Consider the following 27,864-nt stretch of genomic DNA (forward strand, 5'->3'; position numbering starts at 1 on the left):
CACCGATTCGCCCCCGCATCATCACTTTGCCACTTCCTCACGCCAGGCGTCATATTTAAAGTGCAGCTGTGCGCACACCTCTCAGTGCTTCCAGCCCAGGACTGCTGCACTGAAGACATGGCCCTGAAAGGCAAGACAACTGCAGCCCCCCATTCAGTAACGCATCCCTAGGATGCCTTCTGGACACAGTTGGAGCCCGCCACAATGTCCTCTAGCCCTGCTCTGGCTTCAGGAGGCCCATCAGTGTCACCACTCCGATTTGGGAGGCAGTGGCAGTGGTGGCCAGTGCCAACACTGCACAGAAGAGGTTCGCCGTCCAGTGCAGAAAAAGGATGAATGATCTCATCCGTGCCGCCAGGGTAAGGCAACCATCTCATCACTCTAAACTCACACACTCTCAAGCCCATCAAACATTCACTGGTATCTCACTCACTGCCAGCTCAAGGGACATCACCGCTCACTCTCTCACACACACCCTCACATCTTCATCAGGCCTCATCTCCTCTGGAGACTGCCTCCTCAGCCCTCACCGTCTTGAGGCCACTTGCACAGATCAACATGTGTCCCTACACACGCCCTGGGATACCCCCCTTCCCCGGTAATGCCCGAGCCTTGCAGCCTCTTCCCTTCCCTGAGGTCCCTTTTCCCCCTTCCATAAGCAAGCCAAAGCCCTGCAGCCATTGAAAAGCCGCCCCTGCCTTACGGCTGATCTATTAGGTAGAGACCTGCCCGTGAGCCACCCTAAAAGTGATATGGTACTGCCTGCGAAGCCTTGCGCTGACGACCACGAGTGCTGCCCGAAGCAAGGTAGGCAAACAAGCCTCAAAGTCCCGAGCAAAGTCCAGCTCACCAGGTGTACGTCGTTTATGTTCAGTTGCGCAATATGCCGACTGCCCGGATGATCCAGCGTGGGGGGATGATTCCGGTGAGCTGGGCTTACAATGATATACAGATGTATTCCAATGAAGTTCCCAACGTGCGGCAGCGGGAAACGTAGCCCAGTTTTGACAGGTGGAGCGGATGATTGCAAACTGTTTTCATGACATCGCGAAACCAATTTTTGATCTTCCTGTCATATTGTCTGCTCATGCCCGCCATGATGCCCGCCGCCAGTGGGCACAGAAAATTCTGCCCTATATTGCATCTGACTTCAAAGAACAAATAGTTCAACAATCACAATCTTTCATTTGAAATAGCAATTTGTAAATTGAAGTTCAAAAATTAATGACCTGGTTAGGTTATTGTTTAGTATTTTTTTGAAAAACAATTGACTTATTTCAGGTTTAAAAGACTACACAGCTTTCCTGGCTCTTCATACTGTGTTGGACTTCTGGGAATCTGTGGGTTTGGAGAGAATTCGAGGATATATCAAAGACCTTGTGTCCCAAGCTGGTGAGAGTTATTAATATACTTGACCTGTCAGTACCAAAATCTAATTCTATGGTCACTTCTCAGTTGGCATCCACTTATACAGATATAGGTTTCCACGCTGCACCACTAATCCTCCTCCTGGGTCTTGCTAAGTCACTGCTGACTGCTTTTTAAAAGCTATTCCCACCAGTTTTCTCTGCTGCTCTCCTGAAGATACCTGTGTCCAACCTTGTTCAAGTCACCATTATTCATACGTGAGCGGAGCGTTGATAGTGGTCTATTTTGACCTCATGCATACATCTGTATGTCTGATATAGATCACTGTAATGAAAATTAAAAATACTGGAAATGCATGGCAGCATCTATAAAACAAAAAAGACGGGTTGTGAAGGATACATGCCTGACATGGCATAACCTGTGTTTTTTTTTCCAATTCTGCGGACATGCTTGATCCACTGAAGCTGTCACTGTTTGATTAGTGCCAACACACCTGGGAGCTCTGCCTTTGAGAGGACTGATGCATTTGTGATTTTGTACCCATAATGCGCCACAGACAGTGAAGATGGAAATTTATGGAGATGCTTTTCCTTGTAGCTGTAAGTCGTCCATGTTTCACAGCCATACAACAAGGTACTGAGGACACAGGCCTTAAGAACCATCAGCTTGGTCCTAAGGGTTGGCTTGGTGTCATCCCATGTGCGTTTTGTAAATTGGCTTTCCCTATGCTTGTATTGAGCTCTGCATCAAGGGACAGATTGTCTATCACTGTGGGCCTATGGTAGCAGAATTTGCTAACCACTTCCAGTGGGATGTAATTTGGGGTGATCGGGTTGGAGATGCAACACCTTGTCCCATGGACGCAGTTTTCTTGATGATAAAGGAAATAGGAGATGAGAATAAAGGTCAGACCAAGGTGAGGACTAAGGGTAACATAAATAGTTAGGTACTACAACTGTATCTGTTCCTAAGTATAAATGAACTGTTAAAAATAAAGTCAGAGGAACAATTAATAGAAATAATTAAATTGCCTGTACAATAACGTGCATAGCATCCAAAACAAAACAGAAGAACTAAGGGCAATAATAAGTAGCGAGGAAACAGATATAGCAGAGAGAACTGAAACAAAGCTAACATAAAGAACAGGGCTAGCAGTTAAATATTACAGGTTCTAACATATTCAGAAAGGATGAGGAAGGTAGAAGAGGCAGTAGTTATACTAATTAGCCATAACATAATCCAGAGGTCCAAAGCAACTACTGCCTCCCACCAATTGTAACATCAAAATGTTTCTTCAGCAACTCCAGGGTCTACTTCTTTCTGGAAATTTATCCCAATGTTGATCATTTTGTATGAAGAAGAATTTCTTGATAATTGATCTAAAATTACCTTTTACTAATCTGAGCATGTATCCCCAGTGCTACTTCCAGGTCAGCATTTTCTATAATCTTAACAATCTTCTCTATCTCTTCAAGATCACATCCTTGATGATGCCTTTCTAAAAATACAAAACCCAAAATTCTCCTGTCTTTTCTCATAATACAGCCCCTGATGCTGCAGATCAGCCTGGTAGCTGTTCTCTTCACAGACTCAAGCAGCTAAATCTCTTTTTCATTTCTTGGCAATCCAAATAGATAACAATATTCAAGGGTACTACAAAGTTTGATCATTACCTTGGCCGATTAACATTCTGCTGATTTTCTTATAGCATTGAATACCCTATTGACCTTGTTGGTTGATGCTCTGTATTGGTTCAACATGTTTAGCAGAGTCTGTTAAGACTCTGAGATTGCTTTTAGTTTTATACATAGCTATTTCAATGCCATTCATAAAGTACACATATCTATTTTCCCTTCCCACATACAGCACCTTACACTTTTCTGCATTAAATTTCATCGGCCATTGTTCTGCCCATGTAGATATTTTGTCCAACTCATTCTGCAATCTGAACTCTTCCAGTTCTGCTGACCTTGCCATTTCAGAAGCTCTGTGGCTTTTCCTCCAAGTGGGTGAGCAGATGGAATATAGGGATATCCCCTCTAGGAGTCTATCTTTCATTGTCATTGTGTGCTATTTGCCCTGTAAAAAGAAAGTAATTGCGAGTAAAGCTAGCAGATGAGTATTGCATACCAGGTGACATGGGAGAGGTGATGTTAGAGATGTGGGGTCAGATTTTCATGCCTCAATCCATGTTGGGCTTTAAAAATGGTGGGCAGTACCCCATTCCAGGATTCCCACCCCCAATCCTGTCGCAGGCTCCTTTTAGTGGCATGGGATGAGAGTGCAGGCAGTGAACCCACACACAGCACTCAGTAACTTGCCAGTTCCATTAAAGGGATTTGGCATTTTATATTCCACTGATATTTTCATGGAGTTGGGCCTATTTTTGTAGGGGGGGTCATGGTTCTCAGTACCTCAGGTGAGTTGTGAACCATAAGAAAACCCTAGTCTGGAGCCGGAAACCTTTGACAGTTAAGTTCAATGAGTGTTGCCAACTTCACATGTCATAATGTTGTAGTGATATATAAGTTAAATATATTCTTAATACAGTGATATTTGATGGGGCTTTGTTTAGAAAAGGTAAGTGAACATTCGACCATTAAATTGAACAGCATTGTGAAAGTGGAAAAATCTTCAGAAACATTAGTGTGCTTTATCCACTGGATAAAGTGCTCTTCTGCCTTGAACAATGGTGAGATTCAGATTTACTGTGTCAATTGTACTTTGTGCTTTGATCTTTCCACTGATTGACAGGTCAGCCATCTGTTCAGCCTTTGAAGCAATGCAACAAATGGCCATCATTCCACTACTTCAAAGCCTTTAACGTATTCAGCTCTTGAGGATTTGCTGACACAGTGGAATCTCATTATGAAAGTTTGGCTGAGCTCCAAACCCCACTATTGATTAAGCTCAGCAGTGGTTGTTGTTACATTTGTCAAATGGAATGTGAATTTTAAAAAATTGACAGTTTTATGAGCTCCTCAGGGATTATGTTTTTTGAAAAGGTTTATTAATTACTGTTTGTTTATTTTGACAGATTTATGACCCCCTAATAGGATAAAGTCTTTTTCAAGTGGAGTTTGAATGAGTGTTAGTTTATTTTGACACTTTCATGAGCATCTCAAAGCCTTCCCAATGTTATATAGGACGCATGAGTTCTGTCCACTGTAGATACTAGTTCAGTTGGCATGAGGGTAGGTGGGTGGGCATTGGGGATTATGGAGGGAGTATGGGATATGGAGAGGGTATAGAGGTAAGGAGCGGGCATGGTGAGGTGGGTGGGGGAGTATGGGGTGAGGGCTAGGGTGCATGTACAGAATAGGGCTGATGACCCTTCTAACCTGACTGCCTCCGTTCCTCCCTCAGACGTGCTTCAGGAGGCAGTTGCCCCAACTCCAGCCCACCCCCACCACCCTATGAAGAAAATAGCATGGGTGGGTACTGCAAGGCAGGGGGCAGTATCATAAAATGATGTCAGTGTTGGGAAATGGCCCAACTCGCAATTCCTGACTCAGATGAAAGTCCAGGCCATTGGGTTTTCAGATTGTGCGTGATAGTTTTGATGCAAGGAGAGTAGCCATAATGAAGGTTTTAGAGTTAGAGCTACCCTATACCGTAGTGCAGTGTGAGGTGGTTGTAGAAGTGTTGTTTTAAGAAGTTGAAAAGTGTGTTACTGCCAATGGTAAAGAGGAAAAAGAGAGTGCCCAATGCCAGGCTTTGTGAGGTTATCGAATTTTTTCCAGCAAGGTTCTGCAGTCCTGACGGGCCATCAGATCGAGGTGGGGCTGGTGTTCGCTAGTCATGCAAATTTAAAAATTTGGGGCAGACTCTCTGGCTTGAAGGTGTGATTTACGCGGTTTCATTTTGTGGTACATTTACACCAGTGGTAGACCTTCAGGAATTTGGGGCCAATATATAAAAAATGTTAGGTTCCAAGAATAAAACAGCAGGTTCTGTTACTGAAATAGTTCATAATTCCATGAGGGAAAAAAAGTTATATCAGTAAATTCCAGACTGAAGATCCAATAGTTCATTGCTAATGCTATTTAGTAAGCCCCATTTCAGAAACGTGAGCACACAGCACAGCCTGACATTCAATGCGGTACTGAGGGAGTACTGTACTGTTGTAGGCACCATCTTTCGGATGAGACATTAAATCAAGACCCAGTTCCTTTTCAGATGAACGTGAAACATCTCATGGCAGTATCTGAAGAAGAACAAGGGCGTTCTCCTCATCTCCTGGTCAACATTTTTCTCTCTATCAATGCTACTAAAACACACTATCTAGTTGTTTGTTACTAATCCATGACATTGGCCTGTGCAAATGTCTGCTGTGTTCTCATACATATGACTGACTATACTTCAAAACTGCTTCATTAGCTAGGAAGCATTTTGCGATATTTTGAAGTCATAAAAAGCACTTAATAAATGCTAGTTCTTTCTTTTAAAACGCCCACTTGACAATTTATGCAGCATCATGAGATAAATTAACAATGGGAAGTATTTTGTAAGTTAGTCAAGAACTTCAGGGGAAAAAAGCTCAGTTGCAACATTAGGCTGGTTTTATCTAGGCATTCCTTATTCCTGCAAGGGGTCAAACAGAGGTTACTCATTTAACCATGGGAAAGTTCAACCATATAAAGCTGCAGTATGAGCAGCCTTCAGAGCTCAAATAATGTGCTGATCATTCAAAGACAATGCTAAAAATCATGACACTTTTAGATTGCTAAGCTCTCACATCACATTTCCTTATTTCCTTGTTAAATGTTTTTAATAATTGTCCATTTCTCTTGATGTTCTATTTTATACAGATATTTTTATGATTATTAAATTTTTCTCTGTAACTTGCTGATTCACGGAAGTAGCATGGTTAGCAAGGTACAGGGGAGGGAAGAAGAGAAAAAAGAAAGCTATCAAAGAGAGAGTGAGAAAGCAAAAATACAAAAAGAAGATATCAAAAAGAGAGGAAAAGAATGATGGACAGTAAAAAGAAAGAGAAAGAATTATCAATAGAGGAGGAAAAGATAGCAAAGAGAGAGAGACATAACTGCAACAAGAGGTAAGACTGAAGTTACAGAAAGAGAAAACTGCGGAAAGAAACAACCATTTTGGTGTACATGCAACTGTATTTTGCCATCTATGAGTTCATGGGGACCCAACAGAAAAATGTCATAAACTCACTATCATACCTACGTCTTTATCTTATCTCAAGGGAAGGACAGCCAGCTGAGTTAGAATGAATACGCGTATAGCTCTAACAAAATTGTTTATTCTGTGTTTTTTGTAAAATATTCCCCAGTGGTGTAGGTGCAGGGCATTTTCATTTTTGTGATTTTATTATACTTTGAGTTTGACAGAGAAACAATGGCACTTCTCTGCATGTGGTCTGAGCATTTTATTTTTGTGGTAGTATCAGCATATTGCATTAATATAGCTCTTTCAGCTTTGTAACCCATCCCGAGGTGCTTCAAGGGAGCATTATCAAACAGAATTTGATACTGAGCCACGTAAAGAGATATGAGGGCAGATGAGGTAGGTTTTAACAAACAAGTTACAGGAGGAGGGAGAGGTAGGGAGATGGACAGGCAAAAGTAGTCCGATTGATTGGCAGCCCTTCTGCTGGCTTAAATATTCACTCCCTCCACCACCATTGTGCCTGCAGTGTGTACCATCTACAAGATGCACTGCAGTAACTCACCAAGGTTTCTTCACAGCATCTCCCAAATCCACAACTTCTACACCAGAAGTACAGGGGCAGCAGATGCATGGAAATACCACAACCTGCAAGTTCCCCTCCAAGTCACACAACAACTTGAATTGGAAATATCTCGCCATTTCTTCATCATCGCTACATTGAAATCCTGGAGCTCCCTCCCTAACAGTACTGTGGGTGTACCTACACCACACAAACTGCTCAGTTCCAGAAGGTGGCTCACTACCATCTTCTCAAGGGCATTCAGGGAGAGGTAATAAATGCGATGCCCATATCCCAAGAATTCATTTAAAAAACAACAGTACTTCTTGTGGCCTAATTTAATTTGCACCAAGCAGAATTTTATGTCCCGCGGGCAGGCGTGTGCCTGACCCGATCAGGCATTAAATCGCACGAGATGATGTCAGGCGAGCATCCCGACATCATCTTGCGCTTGCGCGATATTTCGCTCGGTGGGCGCATGCAAAAGTCGGAAGCGCGCCTGCCGACAATCGAGGGCAATCAAGCCCACAAACGACGCAATTGTCTCCGATTTTTTGTGGCCCATCCAACCTTACGGTTGGTGGACGGGCGAATCAGCCAGGCAGACTTTGCATTTTTCATCAAACCTCATCCTACGGTGGGATGAGGTTTCCATTATTAAATAAAATAAAAATAAAAATCTGTGGGCAGCATTTTTATCATCTATATGTTCAGGTGAATTATTGTGATGTTTGGACATTTTTTTTTCTGATTTTCAAAACTTTATTTCATGGTTTTCAGTCTGCAGCTCCCTGAAGTAGCTCTCTGCCTTCCTCAGCGCTTGCCCATGTTGACATCATCACCCGCCCTCCTCCCACCCCCACCCCGGCAGCACTGAGCTTTTCAGCGCACGCTTCACGCTGGCTGGCTGTTATTTGGCCAGCCAGCACAAAATCATGATCAGGGGCTGGTCATGATCAGCATTCCATTCCCAGCCAAATACCGGCCCGCCGAGCTGAAAATTCAGGCCTTGGTGACAAACTAAGATATAAATTGTTAAAGTGCTTTATCTCAGTAAGAATAGCCATTATGACCAAATTCACTTAATTCAAATGGCACAACTTATTTTCAGGTAATTATACAAAGTAAAGAACATACCATACTAGCACACAATAGTGGTTTTTCTTGAGAAATAAGATAGCTTCTAACCTTTTCAGTCCTGATTCATGTCCTACTCCAGAGATACACCACCAATAGCTGACTGCAAGAGTGATTAAAGGCTCAAAATAGTAGCCAACACTACTTTTGCCCCTATCATGTAAAGGCTGTATACTAGAGTAGCACTAGGTAGCTAGTATTCAGGCAGTTTCCCCAACAATATGACTGAAATCAGAAATCACTCTGTAGGGAGCTGCAGACATGAGCTTGAGTCTGTGGCACAGCATGGCACAGCTTTGTCAGAAACAATGGGCTGAATTTAATTCACATGTTGAACACCACCTAGGGGAAGCAGTGATGGTGGCAAGGGCGCAGAATGTGCCCTGGGTGGGGAACTTCAATGACCATCGCCAAGAGTGGCTCGGTAGCACCACTAGTCACTGAGCTGGCTGAGTACTGAAGAACATTAAGATAAAATTAAAATACTGCAAATGCTGGAAATCTGAAACAAAAACAGAAAATGCTGGAAAAACTCAGCAGGTCTAGCAGCATCTGTGGCAGAGAAACAGAGTTAATGTTTCGAGTCTGTATGACCCTTCTTCAGAGCTCTGTTTTTCTGTTTTTGTACTAAAGAACATAACTGCTAAACTGGGTCTGCAGCAGGTGATGAGGAAACCAACAAGAGGGAAAAACATACTTGACCTCCTCCTCACCAAACTGCCTTGTCGCAGATGCATCTGTCCATGGCAGCTTCGGTAGGAGCGACCGTCGCACAGTCCTTGTGGAGACAAAGTCCCGTCTTCACATTGAAGATACCCTCCATCTTATTGTGTGGCACTACCACATTACTAAATGGGTTAGATTTCGAACAGATCTATTAACTCAAGACTGGACATCCATGAGATGCTATGGGCTATCAGTAGCAGCAGAATTGCACTCAACCACAATCTGTAAACTCATGGCCTGGAATATCCCCCACTCTACCATTACCACCAAGCCAGGGATCAACCCTGGTTCAATGAAGAGTGCAGGAGGGCATGCCAGGAGCAGCACCAGGCATACCTAAACATGAGGTGCCAACCTGGTGAAGCTACATCTCAGGACTGCTTGCATTCCAAACAGCATAAGCAGCATACAATAGACACAGCTAAGCGATCCCATAACCAACGGACCAGATCTAAGCCCTGCAGTCCTACCACATCCAGTCGTGAATGGTGGTGGACAATTAAACAACTCACTGGAGGAGGAGGCTCCACAAATATTCCCATCCTCAAAGATGGGGAAGCCTAGCACATCAGTGCAAAAGATAATGCTGAAGCATTTGCTGCAATCTTCAGCCAGAAGTGCCGAATGAATGATCCACCTCGGCCTCCTCTGGAGGTCCCCAGCATCATGAATGCCAGTCTTCAGACAATTCGATTCACTCCATGTCATGTCAAAAAATGGCTGAAGCCAACGGATCCTGCAAAGGCTATGGGCCCTGAAAATATTCCAGCAATGGTACTGAAGACTTGTGCTCCAGAACATGCCACGTCCCTAGTCACGTTGCTCCTGTACAGCTACAACACTGACACCTACCTGGCAATGTGGAAGATTACCCAGGTATGTCCCATCCACAAAAAGCAGGACAAATCCAACCTGGTCGTTTAATGTCCATCAGTTTACTCTCGATAATCAGAAAAGTGATGGAAGGGGTCATCAACAGTGCTATCAAGCGGCACTTAGTTAGAAATAACCTGCTCACCGATGCTCAGTTTGGGTTCTGCCAGGATCACTCAGCTCCTGACCTCATTACAGCCTTGCTCCAAACATGGACAAACGAGCTGAACTCCAGAGGTGAGGTGAGAGTGACTTCCCTTGACATCAAGGCAGCATTTGATCAAGTGTGGCATCAAAGGGCTCGAGCAAAACTGGAGTTAATGGGAATCAGGGGGAAAACTCTCCACTGGTTGGAGTCATGCCTAGCACAAAGGAAAATGGTTGTGGTTGTTGGAGGTCAATCATCTCAGCTCCAGGACATCACTGCAGGAGTTCCTCAGGGTAGTGTTCTTGACCCAACCAGCTTCAGCTGCTTCATCAATGACTTTCCTTCCATCCTAAGGTCAGAAGTAGGGATGTTTGCTGATGATTGCACAATTTTCAGCACTATATTGAAGCAATCCATGTCCAAATACAGCAAGACCTGGAAAACATCCAGGCTTCGGCTGACAAGTGTCAAGTAACATTCACACCACACAAGTGCCAGACAATGACTATCTCCAACAAGAGAGAATCTAACCATCGCCCCTTGACATTCAATGGCGTTACCATCGCTGAATCTCCCACTATCAACATCCTGGGGTTACCATTGACCAGAAACTGAACTGGACTCGCCATATAAATACTGTGGCTACAAGAGCAGGTCAAAGGCTTGGAATCCTGCAGCGAGTTACTCACTGCCTGACTCCCCAAAGCCTGTCCACCACCTACAAGGCACAAGTCAGGAGTGTGATGGAATACTCTTCACTTGCCTGGATGAGTGCAGCTCCCACAACACTCAAGAAGCTTGACACCATCCAGGGAAAAGCAGCTGCTTGATTGGCACCCAATCCACAAACATTCATTCTCTCCACCACCAACGCAGAGTAGCAGCAGTGTGTACGATCTGCAAGATGCACTGTAGGAACTCACCAAGGATCCTTGGCCAGCACCTTCCAAACCTACAACCAAGCCACTCACCATCCTGATTTGGAAATATATCGCTGTTCCTTCACTGTCACTGGGTCAAAACCCTGGAACTCTCTCCCTAACATGAACTGCAGCGGTTCAAGAAGGCAGCTCACCATCACCTTCTCAAGGGCAATTAGGGATGGGCAATAAATGCTGGCCTAGCCATGAATGAATAAAAAAATGTTTCAGATTGGTGACCCTTCATCAGAATTCTGATGTTGGGCATTGACTTGAAATGTTAACTCTGTTTCTAAGAACATAAGGACATAAGAAATAGGAACAGGAGTAGGCCATTCAGCCCCTTGAGCCTGCTCTGCCATTCAATGAGATCATGGCTGATCTTCTTGTATTTCAATTTCCGCATTCCCATTTAACCCCAATAACCTTTGATTCCCTTGCCTAACAACAATCTATCTACCTCTGCCTTAAAAATATTCACTGACCCCATCTCCACCACCTTCTGAGGCAGAGAATTCCAAAGTCGCACAACCCTCTGAGAGAAAAAAATTCTCCTCATCTCTGTCCTAAAAGGGCAACCCCTAATTTTAAAACAGTGCCTCCCTAGTTCTGGACTCACCCACAAGAGGAGACATCCTTTCGACATCCACCTTGTCAAGGCCATTCAGGATCTTGTACACTTCAATCAAATTACCCCTCACCTTTCTAAACTCCAGTGGAAACAAGCCCAGTTTGTACGACCTTTCCTCATAAGGCAACCCACTCGTTCCAGCTATCAATCTAGTAAACCTCCTTTGAACTGCCTCCAATGCATTTTCATCCTTCCTTAAATAAGGAGACCAAAATTACACACAGTATTCTAGCTGTGGCCTCACCAATGCTCTGTATAACTGAAGCATAACATCCTTACTTTTATGTTCAATCCTTCTCATAATAAAGGATAGCATTCCATTAGCCTTCTCCCCACAGATGCTGCTTGACCTGCTGAGTATTTCCAGCATTTTAGTTTTTTATATCAGATTTACAGCATCTCTGTGATTTTGCTTTTGTGCGGGCTATTATTCCCTCCCCTAGCACTGTCCAGGAGCAGTTTTGGGTGTGACAGAAGGGTACTGCACCGGGAATCTTGGTTTACAATCTTGGTTTCAAAATACAAGCAAAATACTGCGGATGCTGGAAATCTGAAATAAAAATTGTAAAGAACATATTTTTATTTTTTGGTCTGTGGCTTTAAGATTGGACTGTGGCTTTAAAAACTACCATGGCTGCAGTTTAAAAGAGGTTCAATGAAGCAGGAAGAAGAAAATCTACAATGCTGCTATCTCCTAGAACAGTGTGTGCCAGGCTGGACAGAATAGTGCTGGAACGGAGATCTGGTTTAAGAGGGAACTGCCTAGCGACAGCGTTTTGATTGGCTCCTGACCAAATGGCCAGGTTCTGTGTCAGGTTAGTGCAGTAGATCAACTCCTAGCCTGAAAAGAGAAAAGACCTGAATCTCTCCTGTGTTTTGTAAGACTTCAGTAATCCTGCCATAGTAACTAGATGGCTGTTCCTCATATTGCTGTACCTACTTTCTATGAGAAACCCGTCAGGAGGAAAAGGAGAAAAATCACCTGCAGAGACATTAAAAGCAAGTTTCAACCAGAGAACCTCAGACTGCAAGTGCTGGGAGACCACCTCGTGTTAGTCATAACATCCTGCAAGAAATTTGGAAGAAAGCAATCAAAGACAACCCATCTAATCCTGAATTCCAGATTGGTACTATTGAACTGAATCTCACCCTTAAAATCCATGTTTTGTGTGTCATATGTGTGTGTGTGTGTGTGTTTGTGTATAGTGGTTTAAGTTAGAGTTAAAATTTAGTTCATATTTCTTTCTTTTGCCACTGGTTACAGACAATTTGTTTAATAAACAGTTATTTAATTGTTAAGTTTACAAACCTGGTGCTCGTATTCTGTTAACCTAAATTAAACAGTTAGGTAGAATTGGGGCAATCTGGTGGTCTGATTAAACTTCTCACATTTGTCACGGCTCGGTTAGCAATGGGACATGATATGACAGCACACTATTCCCAGTGAGTCGTGACAAAACAGAAAATGCTTGAAAAGCTCAGCAGGTCTGACAGCATCTGTGGAGAGAGAAACAGAGTTAATGTTTCGAGTCCATATGACTCTTCTTCAGTGCTCTGAAGAAGCATCATACGGACTCAAAACGTTAACCCTGTTTCTCTCTCCACAGATGCTGTCAGACCTGCTGAGTTTTTCGAGCGTTTTTATGTTTTTATTTGGTTTGTAAATGTCCTGTGACATTTACAATGTCACCTAATTAAAACCTGCAGCTCAGACGTTCAGATTGTGTAAAATCAAAATCCACATTTAGTTAAAAGCAAAATACTGCAGATGCTGGAAATTTGAAACAAAAACAGAAAATGCTGGAAAAACTCAGCAGGTCTAGCAGCATCTGTGGAGAGAAAGACAGAGTCAACGTTTTGAGCCTGTGTGACTCTTCTTTAGAGCACATTTAGTTCATCTTTCCTTCTTTTGTAGAGGAAGGTTCAAGATAGAAATGGGGTTGGGAAATCATTTCTCAATGATTTTTCTTCTAATCTGTGTGTATGTTCATAGTACTTTTTCCCTTCCTTTTTATTGTGCACAAGTACTTGTTCATATTTCCATCTCTTTGTGTGTGTAGAAATAGAACTGATTTGCAGTTAATATTAAAATACCCAAGTAACCTTTTTGTCTTTCCTCAGTGGATTTACTAGTGAATCGTTGGAAAACTGGATTGCTGGCCCCAAGAGAAATGTTTGGCTCTATGGCATGTGTTCGACTCCCAGAATGTCTACTTAACAATGGATATGCAAATTATGAGCAGGCAGAGATCATCCAGAATGTCCTTTACAGCCAGTATAACATTGAGGTATGGTAGATGATATTTATCACATAATTCCTGTTTATTTTTCACATTGTCAGCATAAAATATTTTAGTTGTCCTTTTTTCATGTAACAAAAGGCCATTGATGCCATTGAGGAAACCTGCGTAGGCCACACAGGTAGCAGCCCCTTGGCGCTGTGAGTTCCTGGGGAATTGACATAGTCTACGTAGTGCCGTTTTAAGTGGCTCTACCTGAATGAATTTTTCTGACTTTCATTTTTACAGGTAATAGTGCAGGATTTTTATCTGGACAGTTTCTGACCAGTGGTCTTTTTAAATTAATATATGTTTACCAGAAGTGTAATTGACCTACCAGAAGTATAATTGATACGTCCATGGGTTAATGTTTATTTAAATCCCCTGTGAGTGAGATCATGCTGCTATGCCATGGCTGAGATAGCAGCAGCTGCCTGGGCACGCCTGAAATCTTCCTTATAAGGAATAAGTAATAGTGACACTGTAGTTCTAAACAGGAGGTAAGGGAACGGGGAACTACATGTGGGTACAAAGAAAGATAGCGTGGTATGGGTGGGTAAGGGTGCTAACCCTCCCACTTTGGATGGGACTCTACCACAATGAGTGATTGCTCCTGACTGCTGCTGCTGGTGGCATGGGAGAAAGAGTTCTTGTTTACGTAGATTTTGCATGTGCAGTACCCTGGGTATCATGGCTTACAACCAAACAATGTTGAATGGCGGAGCAGGCTTGAAGGGCCAAATGACCTACTCCTGCTCCTATTCTCTGTGTTTCTATGTTTTTCTATGTATGAGCCCACTAGTCTCCCTACTATTTGGAAACATCACTTGATTGTCGGCTATGAGGATGACATCCTTGAGGCATAAGAACATAACAAAAGAAGTAAGAGCAAGAGTAGACCATTTCACCTCTTGAGCCTACTCCGCCATTCTATCATGCCATGATCGTTCTTCCCTACAGTATCCTTTACTATGAGATTATTAATTAATCCTGCCTCATTACACATTACCAAGTCTAAATAGGTTCCAGAACATATTGTTCTGAGAAACTGTCCCAAATAGACTCTATGGACTCATTCTCAACTAAAACTACCTTTGCCAATTTGATTCATCCAATCTATATGAAGATAAAAATCATCCGTGATTATTGGGGTACCTTTCTTAGAAGCCTCCATTATTTCTTGATTTATACTCTGCCCTACAGTGCAGCTAGCTACTGTTAGCAGGGTCTATAAACTACTCCCACCAGTGACATTTTTCCCTTGTTATTTCGTATCTCCACCCAAACTGATTCTACATCTTGATCATCCAGCCAAGATAATTTGTCACTACCTGTATTGACCTCAACTGTAATTAACAGAGCTACCACCCCACCTCCTTTCCCATTCTTCCTACCCTTCTGAAATGTCAAATACCCTTGAATATTCAGTTCCCAGCTTTGGTTGCCTTGCAGCCGCAACTCTCTAATGGTTATCTTATCACACCCAATTATTTCAATTTGTGCTATCAATTTATTCACCTTGTTATGAATGCTGCATGCATACAGATAAAGAGCCTTTAATTCTGCCTTTACCATTTTTCCTGATTCTGACACTATTTGCTGTGTATTATTGTTTGTACACTCTGACCCTTCCTATCTGGTTATCATTCCCCATTATCGCTACTCAATTGCCTTGTCCTTTCTCATTAACTTTCTAAATCTCCTCTCATATGAACCCTTGCCAGGACACTGAACCCAGGGCAGTTTAAGTGTCCCATTGGTACAGATCCCTCTTCTCCCAGTCCTAGGGCAGGACTTGGCCCTTGGCGGGAGTGCTCGGCGGTGGCGGTCGGGAGCCGACTGCCGCCCGCAATCGGCCCTGCACCACGATTTCATGCGGGCAGGCCAATTAAGACCCACCCTGCGTGGATTGTGAGTAGCAGCGCTGAGCGCTGCCTGTGCAGGCGGGAGGAGGAGGGAGACCTGGACCTGGCATGCAATTCGCACATGCGTGCAAAAGAGCGCTTCAATCTCCCTGAGGCAGATTAAAGCGCTTTTAAAAAAAATTAATACAGTAAAAATTTAATAAAACATGTCCCTTAAGTCACATGAGATGGGACATAGTTTTAATTCCAAAATAAAGTTTTTATTTAATGTTTATTTGCTTTAGGAAACCTCATCTCGCTCGTGGATGAGGTTTCCTAAAACACGTAAAGGCTGCTTGGTCTTTTCGCCTGCCTGCCAGCCGACTCCGGCGCGCGCCCGCCGAACAAAATATCATGCGAGTGCGCAATGACGTCAGGACACACGCCCGACGTCATCATGCGTCATTTTATGGTTGGCATATTGGGCGCGCGCCCGCATGACGAGCATAATATTCTTCCCCTAATGTTAGAGTCCCATGAGTCGAAACCCATTTCTCCTACACCAATCTTTGAGCCACGCTTTCAACTCTAATCTTATTTATCCAATGCCAATTTACTCTTGGCTCAGGTAGTAATCCTAAAGGGGGAGGTGGGAGCATGGTGGTATTGTCGCTGGACTAGTATTCCAGAGCCCTAGTGTAATGCTTTGGGGACCAGGATTCAAATCCCACCACGGCTAATGGTGAAATTTGAACTCAATAAAAATCTGGAATTAAAGTCGGATGATGACAACCATGAAACCATTGCCAATTGTCATAAAAACCCATCTGGTTCACTAATGTCCTTTAGGGCAGCAAATCTGCTGTCCTTACCTGATCTGGCCTACATGTGACTCCAAACCCACAGCAATGTGGTTGACTCTTAAATGCCCTCTGAACAAGGGCAGTTAGGGATGGGTAATAAATGTTGGCCTAGCCAGCAACAGCCATGCCCCATGAATGAATAAAAGAAAATTATTGCCTTTGTTATTCTGCTTTTTAATTTAGCAACCAGCTGCTCATTGTCCCTCAGCAGAACCTCCTAATTATGCCCTTGGTATCCGATTTCCAGAAGGCATTTGATAAGGTGCCACATCAAAGGTTATTGTGGAAAATAAAAGCTCATGGTGTGGGGGGTAACATATTGGCATGGATAGAAGATTGGCTAGCTGTCAGGAAACAGAGTAGGCATAAATGGGCCATCATCTGGTTGGCAAAATGTCACAGAGATCAGTGCTGGAGCCTCAACTTTTTACAATTTACATAAGTGGCTTGGATGAAGGGACCGAGGGTATGGTTGCTAAATTTGCTGATGACACAATGGTAGGTAGGAAAGTAAGCTGTGAAGAGGACATAAGGAGGCTACAAAGGGATATAGATAGGTTAACTGAGTGGGCAAAAATCTTGCAAATGGAGTATAATGTGGGAAAATGTGAAATTGTCTATTTTGGCAGGAAGAATAAAAAAGAAGCTTATTATCCAGATGGTGAGAGACTGCAGAGCTCTGAGATGCAGAGGGATCAGAGGGTGTTTTAGTGCATGAATCGCAAAAGATTAGTATGCAGGTACAGCAAGTAATTAGGAAAGCTAATAGAATGTTATAAAATGCTATCATTTATTGCAAGGGGAATTGAATACAAAGGTAGGAATAAAAGCAAAATACTATGGATGCTGGAAATCTGAAACAAAAACAGAAAATGCTGGAAAAACTCAGCAGATCTGACAGCATCTGTGGAGAGAGAAGCAGTTGATGTTTTGAGTCCATATGACCCTTCTTCAGAGCTAGAGAAGTAGAAATGTGATGAAATTTATACTGTTTAAGGGGGGTGGAGCAGTCGAGGCTGGAAAGAAGGCCAACGATAGGTGGGGACCAAGAAGAGATTGAAAAAGATATCATGAACAAAAGGACAAAGGGAGTGTTAATGGCAGTGATAAGGGCTAAAAAGGTGCTGATAGTGGCATAAAGGTAAGAAAGCAGAATGTGATAATAGCAGGACAAGGGTAAGCACCCTGAAAAGAATAACATGAACAAGTAACAGGTGGCCCTGGTGGGGGTGGGGGTGGGGGAGGGGTGGGGGGAAAAGAGGGATCGAAAATGGTATAAGAAAGGGGGATAAAACAATGAATAAATGAATGAAAATAAAAATGAATAAAAATAAAAATAAGTAGATAAAAAATAAAAATGAATTTTGAAAAAAAAGGGTGTGGATAGAGGATAGTGTTCATGGTCTGAAGTTGTTGAACTCAATTTTGAGTCCGGAAGGCTGTAAAGTGCCTAATCGGAAGATGAGGTGCTGTTCCTCCAGTTTGCGTTGAGCTTCACTGGAACATTGCAGCAGGCCAAGGACAGACATGTGGGCACGAGAGCAGGGTGGAGTATTGAAATGGCAAGCGACAGGGAGGTCTGGGTCATGCTGCGGACAGACCGAAGGTGTTCCGCAAAGTGGTCACCCAGTCTGTGTTTGGTCTCTCCAATGTAGAGGAGACCGCATTGGGAGCAGCGAATGCAGTAGACAAAAGTAGGAATGTTGTGCTTCAGTTATGCAGGGCATTGGTGAGACCACATTTGGAGTACTGTGTATAGTACTGGTCTCCTTATTTAAGGAAGGATGTAAATGCATTGGAAGCAGTTCAGAGAAGGTTTACCAAACTAATACCTGGAATGGCAGGTTGTCTTATGAGGAAAGGTTGAACAAGCTTGGCTTGTATCCACTGGAGTTTAGAAGAGTAAGAGGCAACTTGATTGAAACATATAAAATCCTGAGGGGTCTTGCCAGGGTGGATGTGGAAAGGATGTTTCTTCTTGTGACAGAATCTAGAACTAGGGGTCACTGTTTAAAAATGAGGGGTCACTCATTTAAGACAGAGATGAGGAGAAATTTTTTCTCTCAGAGGGTTATGAGTCTTTGGAACTCTTCCTCAAAAGGCAATGGAAGCAGAATATTTGAATATTTTTAAGGTTGAAGTAAATGGATTGTTGATAAGCAAGGGGGTGAAAGGTTATCAGGGGTAGGCGGGAATGTGGAGTTGAGGTTGCAGTCAGACCAGCCATGATCTTATTGAATGGTGGAGCAGGTTTGAGGGGCTAAGTACCCTACTCCTGCTTCTAATTCATATGTTTGTATGTTTGTTGGTCATTCACCTCCCACTCCAAGTTCCTGTCCAGCTGTGAGGGGATATCTTTAACCCTAGGACCAGACAGGCAACACAGCCATCGGGACTCACACTCTTGACTTCAGAGAACAGTATCTACCCTCCTAACTATATTGTCCCTTACTACTGCTACAGTTCCTTTTTATTCCCCCCACTTGAATGGCTCCCAATACCACAGTGTTATGGTCAGTACACTCATCCCCCCTAGAGTCCCTGTTCTCATCTATCACACTAGCTGCAAGAACCTCAAACCTGTTGGTTAATTGCAAGGGCTGCAAGAGCCTCCAGTGTTACCTCCTAGATCCCCAAATCTGCTTCACTCATAGTTACACCCTCTTGTCCCTTTCCATGGCCCAAACCTAATGTATCTGGCCTAAGGGGTGTGACTGCCTTCTGAACCAAACTGTCCAGAGAACTTCCCCCTCCCTGATGCAACATAGTGTTGGATCTCGGACTCCAGTTGATCAACTCTGTGGTTAAGTTCCCTGAGCTACAGACACTTACAGCAGATGTGGTTGCTGTGGGTCACATTGGTGTCCACCAGCTCCCACATGCTACAGTTGCAACACATCACCTGCCCTGCCATCGGTGTTGTATTTTATTTAACTAATTAGGGTTTCAAGTTTTGAGATATCACTCAACGATTATTCGTAGTTAAATCAAGTAGTTTAACTAGTTAAGCTCTAAATCTAATACAATAATTATGTCTCCCTGGTACTAGTTCAAACTGCTGCCCCAGTTTAGAAAAAGAAAGAATCCTTAAAACTCACCAACCAATCACCACCTACTTACCTAATTAATGCTTCAAGACTTCAACCCTCAGGTTTTGCTGTCTCCCACTCCCTCACTCAGACCACTCCTTGTTCCGTAAGGGTCCAGAACAGCATTTCTTGCCCTGCTGCACTGAATTCCCTCACTCACCAAATTCCCCAAGTTAAGTAAGTACTCTGTTGAGCTGAGTTTTGCTACTACCAAAATTACCTGGAAACTGAGTCCTGACAGAGCAACTAGAGACATGAGATAACAGTGCAAATTGGAGAGGGAAGGGGACAGAAATGCAAACTAGGAGAGAGAGAGAAGGAGAGAGCTGCACGAATTATAGGGAGGGAGTGTTCATGTTGGCCTGTGATTTGTGCTGTTGTATTATGTGTTGTGTTACAAGAATCAGATAGTTTTGGTTCTTTGTGAGCACTGGATCTCACCTTCCTGAAGCTGTGCTTCAATGGTAGGGTTGAAAATCAGTGAATTGAATTAGGTTTATTTTGGTTGTTTTGTTATTAAATTTATAACTTTCTGTTATTATAAAAAGTCATGGGGCGGAATCATCCGAGATTTGCACTGAAGAATGCTTTCCCGCTGGCTGCAATGGCAGCTTTTCACACCATATCGTCCCAATCCTGTCGCATTAATTATGTATTCCTAGGAAACACATGGTTTCGGTGGAGGGCAGCCTCTGATTTGCCCGCCATGCTGTCACCTCACTGCTTCCTCACGCCGGGTGCCATATCTAAACTGCAGCTGCCCACACAGTTCTCAGTACTTGCAGCCCAGGACTGCTCCAGTCAAGACGTGGCCCTGAAAGCCAAGAAGAGTTCAGTGACCCGTCACTGCGATGCCTTTTGGAGGCCCGCCATGATGTCCTCCACCCCTGCTCTGGCCACAAGAGGTCCAGCAATCTCACCACTCCAGCTTGGGAGGCAGTGGTAGTGGTGGTCACTGCCAACGCTGCACAGAAGAGGTTGGCCATCCAGTGCAGAAAGAGGATGAATGATCTCATCTGTGCTGCCAGGATAAGGCAACCATCTCATCGCTCTAAACTCACACATTCAGAAGCCCATCACAATTTAACTGGCACCTCACTGACTGCCAGCTCGAGGGATATCACCACTCACTCTCTCACACACACCCTCACATCTCCATCTGGCCAAAATACTTCTGTGCTGTATGATTATATGAGCTATAAGCTAGCAAAAAAAACTGAACTGCATGCCTTAAGAGAAAGCCAGGTTATAGATGCTTGCAGCTATAATGGTTTGAAAATGCCTGATCTCAGAAGCTAAGCAGACTGGGTTAGTACTTGGATGGCAGACAGCCTGGGAATACCAGGTGCAGTAGGCTTTTTCTGCCAGCAGAGGCTGCTCACATCACCACTCTCCACATTCACTCTGCCACACAATGGATGGACAAGCTTTTTGCTGCTCACTTGTGCACTCTTTCGCTCCCCCTCACTTTATTTTGTCAATTTCTTTGCTGCATATTCTCTTGTTGCTACAAAGGCAAGGTAATCAACACAGAGTGAAAGGCATTTCACAGGTGAGAATGGATCTGGTATAAGTAAATTTGAATCAAAAATCAGTAACAGAATAATGGGCTGCCTATACAGAGTAGATAGTACAGTTGCAGTATATTCCCACCAGGGGAAAAGGTAGGACAAATAAAGTCAGAACTCCCTGGATGATGAAGGACATAGAGAGTAAGATGAAGTAGAAAAACTGGTGCAGATGTCAGGTTGATAATATAAGTGAGGGCCAGACAATATGAATAGAAAGTTCAGAGAGGAAGTGAAAAGGGAAATACATGAGACAAAGAAAGAGTATGAGAAGAGAGCAGCAGTTAACATAAAAGAGAAACCAAAAGTCTTCGATAAAAGGGTAGTAAAAGGAGGAATAGGGGTGATTAGGAAGTATTCTGAACTGTGGGGAGGGTGGAGGTAGACTTCAAGAGAACATAGACAAGCTGGTGAAATGGGTGGACATGCGGCAGATGAAATTTAATATACAGAAATTTCAAGTGATACATTTTGTGAGGAAAAATAAAGAGAGGCAATATGAAATAAAAGCTACAATACAAAAGTGGGGGGCAGGAGCACAGGACCTGGAGGTATATGTGCGCATGTCATTGAAGGTTTCAGGGCAGTTTCAGAAAGCAGTGATAAGACGTATGTGGTCCTGGACTTTGTAAATAGACACATAGAATACAAAGCCAAGGAAGGAAGTCATGGTGAACATTTATAACACACTTCTTTAGCCTCAATCAGAGTATTGTGACCAATTTTGAGCACCACACTTTAGGAAGGATTTGAAGGCATTAGAGAGGATGTAGCAAAGATTTGCAAGAATGGTTCCAGGTAAGAGGGACTTTATTACAAAGGTGGATTGCAGAAGCTGGGGTGGCTCTCCTTAGAGAAGAGAACATTGAGAGGAGATTTGATAGAGGTGTTTACAGTCATGAGGCATCTGAACAGAGCAGCAGAGGAGTTGAGAACCAGAGGACCGTGATTTAAGATGAATGGCAAAATAACCAAAGTCAACATGAGATAAAACATTTTTTACACATATAGTAATTAGGATCTGGAATACACTGCCTGAGAGTGTGGTGGAGGCAGATTCAATTGTGACTTTCAAAAGGGTATTGGATAATTATCTGCAGAGAAAACATTTTCAGAGCTGCGGGCAAAAGCATGAAAGTGTGCCGCACCACAAAAAGATGCTGAGCACACATAGAGAGAATGACAACTCTGACACCTGTCCACGACATTGACAGTAATGGCAAGCACCATCGAGGTGCAGACATCACTAATGTGTCAAGTGAGTGTTGTGCCAGACCATCTGCGCATGACATAATTGATAGGAGTGACCACCGCACGGTCCTTGGAGATGAAGGCCCATCTTCACATTGACGATACCCTCCATCGTGCTGTGTGGTACTACGACCATATTAAATGGGATAGATTTTGAACAGATCTAGGAACTCTAAGACTGGACATCCATGAGGCGCTGTGGGCCATCAGCAGCAGCAGAATTGTACTCAACCACAACCTGTAACCTCATGGCCCGGCATATCCCCCAATCTACCATTACCAACAAGTCAGGGGATCAACCTTAGTTCAATGAGGAGGTGAGGAGGGCATGCCAGGAGCAGCACCAGGCATATCTAAAATTGAGATGTCAACCTGGTGAAGCTACAACACAGGACTCCTTGTGTGCCAAACAGCATAAGCAGCGATAGGCAAAGCTAAACAATTCCAAAACCAGGTCCTGTTGTGGATCAGCCAGCACGATGTGCTCACCAGATTGTGACCCCTAAGGCTACTTTAGAACTAGGTCCCACTGAGGTGTGTCTCTGCGCTGGTGGAGGGTGTGGGTGAGCGCTGTGATGGGTCTTCAATTAGGGCGTCATCAGATTCTTCTTCCAAGGTGTCTTTGGGGCTTGAATCGAGGCATGTGGACCCCCTCAGCTGCTTCCTAGATGTGCCTGCGAAAAAAGGAGCAATAATCAGTGCATGGCAGGGGCCTGCAGAACAGGGGAACTCACTCACAGCATGGTTGTCTAATGGATGTTGCACTGCTGGATCCTCACTTGGTTGAGCACCGCCGACTTCACCATCAGCATAGGAACGGTGCAGATCCTCACCGGCCAGCTGGATGACTCTATTTTCAAAGTCTGTGAGGACCTTGATGTCAGGCATTCCTCCACCAGTCTGTGCCCTCTGCCTTTTATTGTGTGCCAGCTTGTCCTGCATGAAGACAGATGAAGAGAGTGCAAGCAGGATGCCTGTCAGGCCAGATGAGAAGGATGCCTGGCACGTGTGGGTGGTGAGTGGTGCCATGGAAGGGATGAGGACACGATCCGCAGGGCAGATGAAGGTGTGTGTGTGTGTGTGTGTGTGTGTGAGAGAGTGCATGGTGATGTTTCTTCAACTGGTAGTAAGTGAGATTCCTGTGGATGTATGATAGGGTTGAGAGTTTTGAGAAGAGTGACTTACCCTGGCGAAACGGAAGAGATCATTAATCCTCTTTTGGCACTGGGTGGCTGTCCTCTTTTGCAGGGCTTTGGCACTGACCACCACTGCCACCGCCTTCCATACTGGATTGGTGACTTTGCTTGCTGGGGCCTGCAGAACAGGGGACTTCACTGCAGGCCTCCACTGCACCCAGCATGTGCCTGAGGGAGGCATCTGCTTCCAGCTGAAGACTGCCCAACTTTAACAAAACTGACCTGACTGATAAATACCTAAAACAAAAATTAAAATAGCTGGAAAAACTCAGCAGGCCTGACAGCATCTGCGGAGAGGAATACAGTTAACGTTTCGAGTCCGTATGAAATACCTAATTCTGGAGGTGTCATTTGAACCGTATACACATTCATTTAGCTTCCAGAGTGTCCCTTCTGCGTTTGCCACCTTCGGTGGGTGAAGAAAACTTCCCTTTGAAGTTGGTGTCCCTGCAAAAAGGCAGCTTTAATATCAGTTGACTTGTATTCTTTTTGTATTTGTAGCTAACAGAGCCAAGATGATCTTCAGAATAGCTTTTCCTGCCATAGGTGAATCCACTGATATCCTTGTCACCCAATTTTTCTTTAAAACCTCAGGTCACTAGCCTGGCTTTAGCTTTATAAGTCCCATCAGGAAGCCCCTTTACTGTGTATATCTATCTATGAGTTGGTTGCCCCCTATCTGGCACCTCTGTGTATACCCCAAATTCTTTCTAACTGTGTATGTAGTTCTTGCTGTTTGGCATCCTTTATTAATTTATCATCTAATTTGTTTGAAGCTGCTAAGAGTTCTCGATCACATGGGCTTCTGCTCCTTGTAGCATTACTGGTCTGTGCCATATTCCTTGACCTTAAGCTACATCCTTTATTCTGCCTTCTGTCATGCTCCAGGCTGTTACTGCCTGATCTGCCTCTCCTATTTATAGATGTTCTTTCAATTGTTCGTGATCTCTTCCTAGAGGCACATTCACTCGCAGACCCATTGTCCAATCTGATACTACGTTTCCGTGCCTTCCATTTTTGTACTTCATGTTCCCAACCCATAGGCCTAACCTCCTGCCCTTTCTTGTACATTTAACCAGTTTTCCTATTTTCCTGTGGCCTTCCCTGCTCTACCTACAATCAGTGCATCCCTCCATTGGCTAACCCCTTCTGACAAGTATGTAACTTTAGTGCCAGCTTTTGGCAGTTGTCCTCTGGGACAAATTGCCTCATCTTGTTTGTCTGAATTACTGTGTCCATGTTCAGATACCCTGTCAACCTCACCAAACTGGTCCTCACAATCATGCAACACATGGGTTTGAGAAGTACATGGTTCCTCATCCCTTCCTACAACCCCTTCCAGACCCGCAAATTTGTAATCTGCGCCAACTAACCTCAATGAATGTACCCAAAAGCCTAGTTCCCATGCTGTAAAATGACCGTTTTACCATCTTTACCTATAACCTTTCCAGGGCCTTTACACTCATTAAGTCCTCTTTTATAGTACACTATGCCTTCCTGCTTAAAAATAGTTTTTGATGGTCGTACATGGTGTCTTAGAGCTCACCAAATTCTGAAACTTTGGCTTTAAGGAACGCTCTTCTACCTGCATGTAGTGCATTTAAATGCTCAGGAAAGGTAGACCTAATCGTAGTTCCCTCTCAAGATGATCACTCAGGACTGAAGGAATTTTGGGCTTTCTACCAAAAACCAACTGATATGGACTATAGCCCGCAACCACCTGCAGCGAATTCTTGGCATGGACAGCCCATGGTAGAGCTGATGTTAATTTACAGCTTGGACTATCTGCCCATATTTTACTTATCTATCACCGCGTGATTCCTTTCACACAGTTACCAAAAGGGCTTTCTGCTGCTGTATTCATATCCATTATATTCATGTTTTCGCACATATCCCGAAACTGAACGTTAGCAAATTGCCCCTCCGTTATCAGTGAGGAATCTTGCCGGTGCTCCCAATCCAGTCCCTATCCATTTTTCCATCACCTGATCCACAATTATTTTCTTTACAGTGCATGATTGTTGACTGGCTAAACCTTGTGGCCAAATCTACGAAATGTAAAATAAAAAAGTTATTTTCTTTATCCCACACCTTTAAATCCATCGCCACAGCTTCATTGAAATCCCTCACTGTGGGCCGTGATAGTGTCCTTCCGTATTTCTTACAAATATCACATATCTCCTCTAAGCTTAGTGTACTCTCTGTCCCTTAGCAAAATGTTTAATCTTTGTGAAGAAGGGTGGGCAAACTGCCAGTGCAATTTTAACACAATTAGCTTTGTCATCTAAATTCCTATCCCCTGACGCTAATAACACTTCTTTAATCTCCTTAGTAGAAAAGTTAGGTTTCATTAGAGGAATACTGCAGTGTCCAGATTGCATAAATTGCAAATCCACAGGTTTTCCAAATACAATAGCCTTGTCATTCTCCATGTCCAGCTTCATTTGTGCTTTCTTCATCGATGGCCTGCTCAACAGTAATGGTGTTTCGCTAAACACTATGTCCCTACTGATAAAATGATTGACTCAGCTATCTTACAGGGAATCACTACCCTTTTTAAAGATTTTAGGGTACTATCATCTCCAAATCTAAAACTGGTGGAACTCTCAAATTCCTTAACCTTATTCTGGTCCTTGTCATTTAAGGCGTCCAGGTAGCATTTTAAACAGTCAGTTCCACAGACTGTAGATGTACATCCGCTATCTAGCGCCGCACAGTTGAAGGACTCTGCAACCAAGACATTCATCACCAGGGTGAAACTTCTTGTAACAATACAGTGCCCTCTCCTTGGTCAATATCTCCCTCTTCTTTTTCTGAGTCTTCTGTCTCATGTTTAATTTCGAAGACATTATATCGTTTAGGACAGTTATTTCAAATGGCATTTTGAATCACATCTAAAACATCGATTAACCACACCCAGGGCATTTCTGGGGTTCATCCTTTTGTTGTAATTCCCCAATTCTTTTCTCCTGCCATAACTGCCAAAGGTGTTTCTGCCCTCTTTGTTTCTAGTTATAAATCTCCTTTCATATTTACACCTGCATCCTGTTTCTAGACAATCTCGCCATCCTGTTAACATTGTATCCTCCATTTTCTGTCTTACTGGCAAATGACCCATTTGTGCCATGAACACTGCTGGAAAGGAATATTTTTTGAAGGTTTTTTTTAGATTTTCTGGCATCTGTTCTAGCATTGTGTGCCTTTCCGCAAATTTAAGTCCCGTCAAAACTAGAAGTCTGTCCATATTCGATACCTTGGCACAGTTTAGTAACTTAAATGCCAGCACTGATTGGGGAATTTCTAGATGGAACGTTTGAAATCTTGCATATAGTCTACTGAATTCCATTCTGTAATCTTCTATGGAACGATCCTCCAACTTGCTAAATTTGTCAAAATCTGACCACACTTCATAAGCACGTAATAAGCCATCTTTCCAATAGATCTATCCATAAAATCTAATAACTTTTCCAAACCTTCATCCATGTTCAAACACCCAGGCTCCAACTCTGAAAATACTTTGCATCTTATTTTGCTTTTGTATGGTAACGAAAGTGCCAAGGCCATTCCTTGTTTTCTCTTTGGCAAGGACATAACCTGTGTCTGCATAGTTACTTCATTCTTCAATTGCTCATAGGCTTCACTCTCAAAACATCGGTGGGTCATCATACCCCAAAACTCGACATCTTGATTCAGCCATTCTCCAAAGTTAATCCAAATTACTCTTCTCAAATTTAACTCCAAATACAGAGTTTTGTCTGAAGAAAGTTTAATTTCCAATCTTATTTATAAGCAGGAACCATCCTCTGTTACCACTGATAAAGTCACAATACCTGCCTGTCACAATACCTATTTGTAAGACTAAGGGATTAAAGACTGGCTTCTTCCAACAGAGTTTGATTTTTGGTGCATAAAACTCTACAGAGAGAACTTGCCTTATCTGTTATCCTTTTTTTTTTACATCCAAATGGGTTAGGGTTAACTGATAATTAGCAGTTGAGCTCCTTGTGAGTTAACTATTTTCTGATCCAACAATGGTGGGGGAGGGGTGCTGGGAGAATAGGGCGGGGGTACCCATGTCCGAGTCCCAGCTTCAGGATTTAATGTTGGCTCAGGAATTTAATGGGATTCACATGGTGTTCGTGGCTCCTGTTTTGTCAGTGACCTACTGGGGTCAGGAAGGGCGGTTAGGGCCGCTCAGTGCTCGATCGAGGGACCCAGCATTGGGAAGTGGGGGGAGCCACTGAAAGCCATTTCCCTGCCCTTGCATCTAACAACC

At 43.5% G+C, this 27,864-nt stretch overlaps 1 protein-coding gene across 2 annotated transcripts in view; it reads left to right on the forward strand.

The window, feature by feature from the left end:
* The window catches only part of LOC144680977 (uncharacterized), a 157,534-nt gene that overhangs the window by 108,505 nt on the left and 21,165 nt on the right, over positions 1-27,864 (forward strand). For both annotated transcript variants that reach the window (XM_078542601.1, XM_078542600.1), the window contains 2 exons: positions 1,282-1,392; positions 13,620-13,786. In XM_078542601.1, the coding sequence (XP_078398727.1) occupies positions 1,282-1,392; positions 13,620-13,786 (278 nt within the window). The remainder of the gene's footprint in view (positions 1-1,281; positions 1,393-13,619; positions 13,787-27,864) is intronic.

This window comes from Cetorhinus maximus, chromosome 5, assembly GCF_964194155.1.
Source record: "Cetorhinus maximus chromosome 5, sCetMax3.hap1.1, whole genome shotgun sequence".
NCBI classification, from domain to species: domain Eukaryota; kingdom Metazoa; phylum Chordata; class Chondrichthyes; order Lamniformes; family Cetorhinidae; genus Cetorhinus; species Cetorhinus maximus.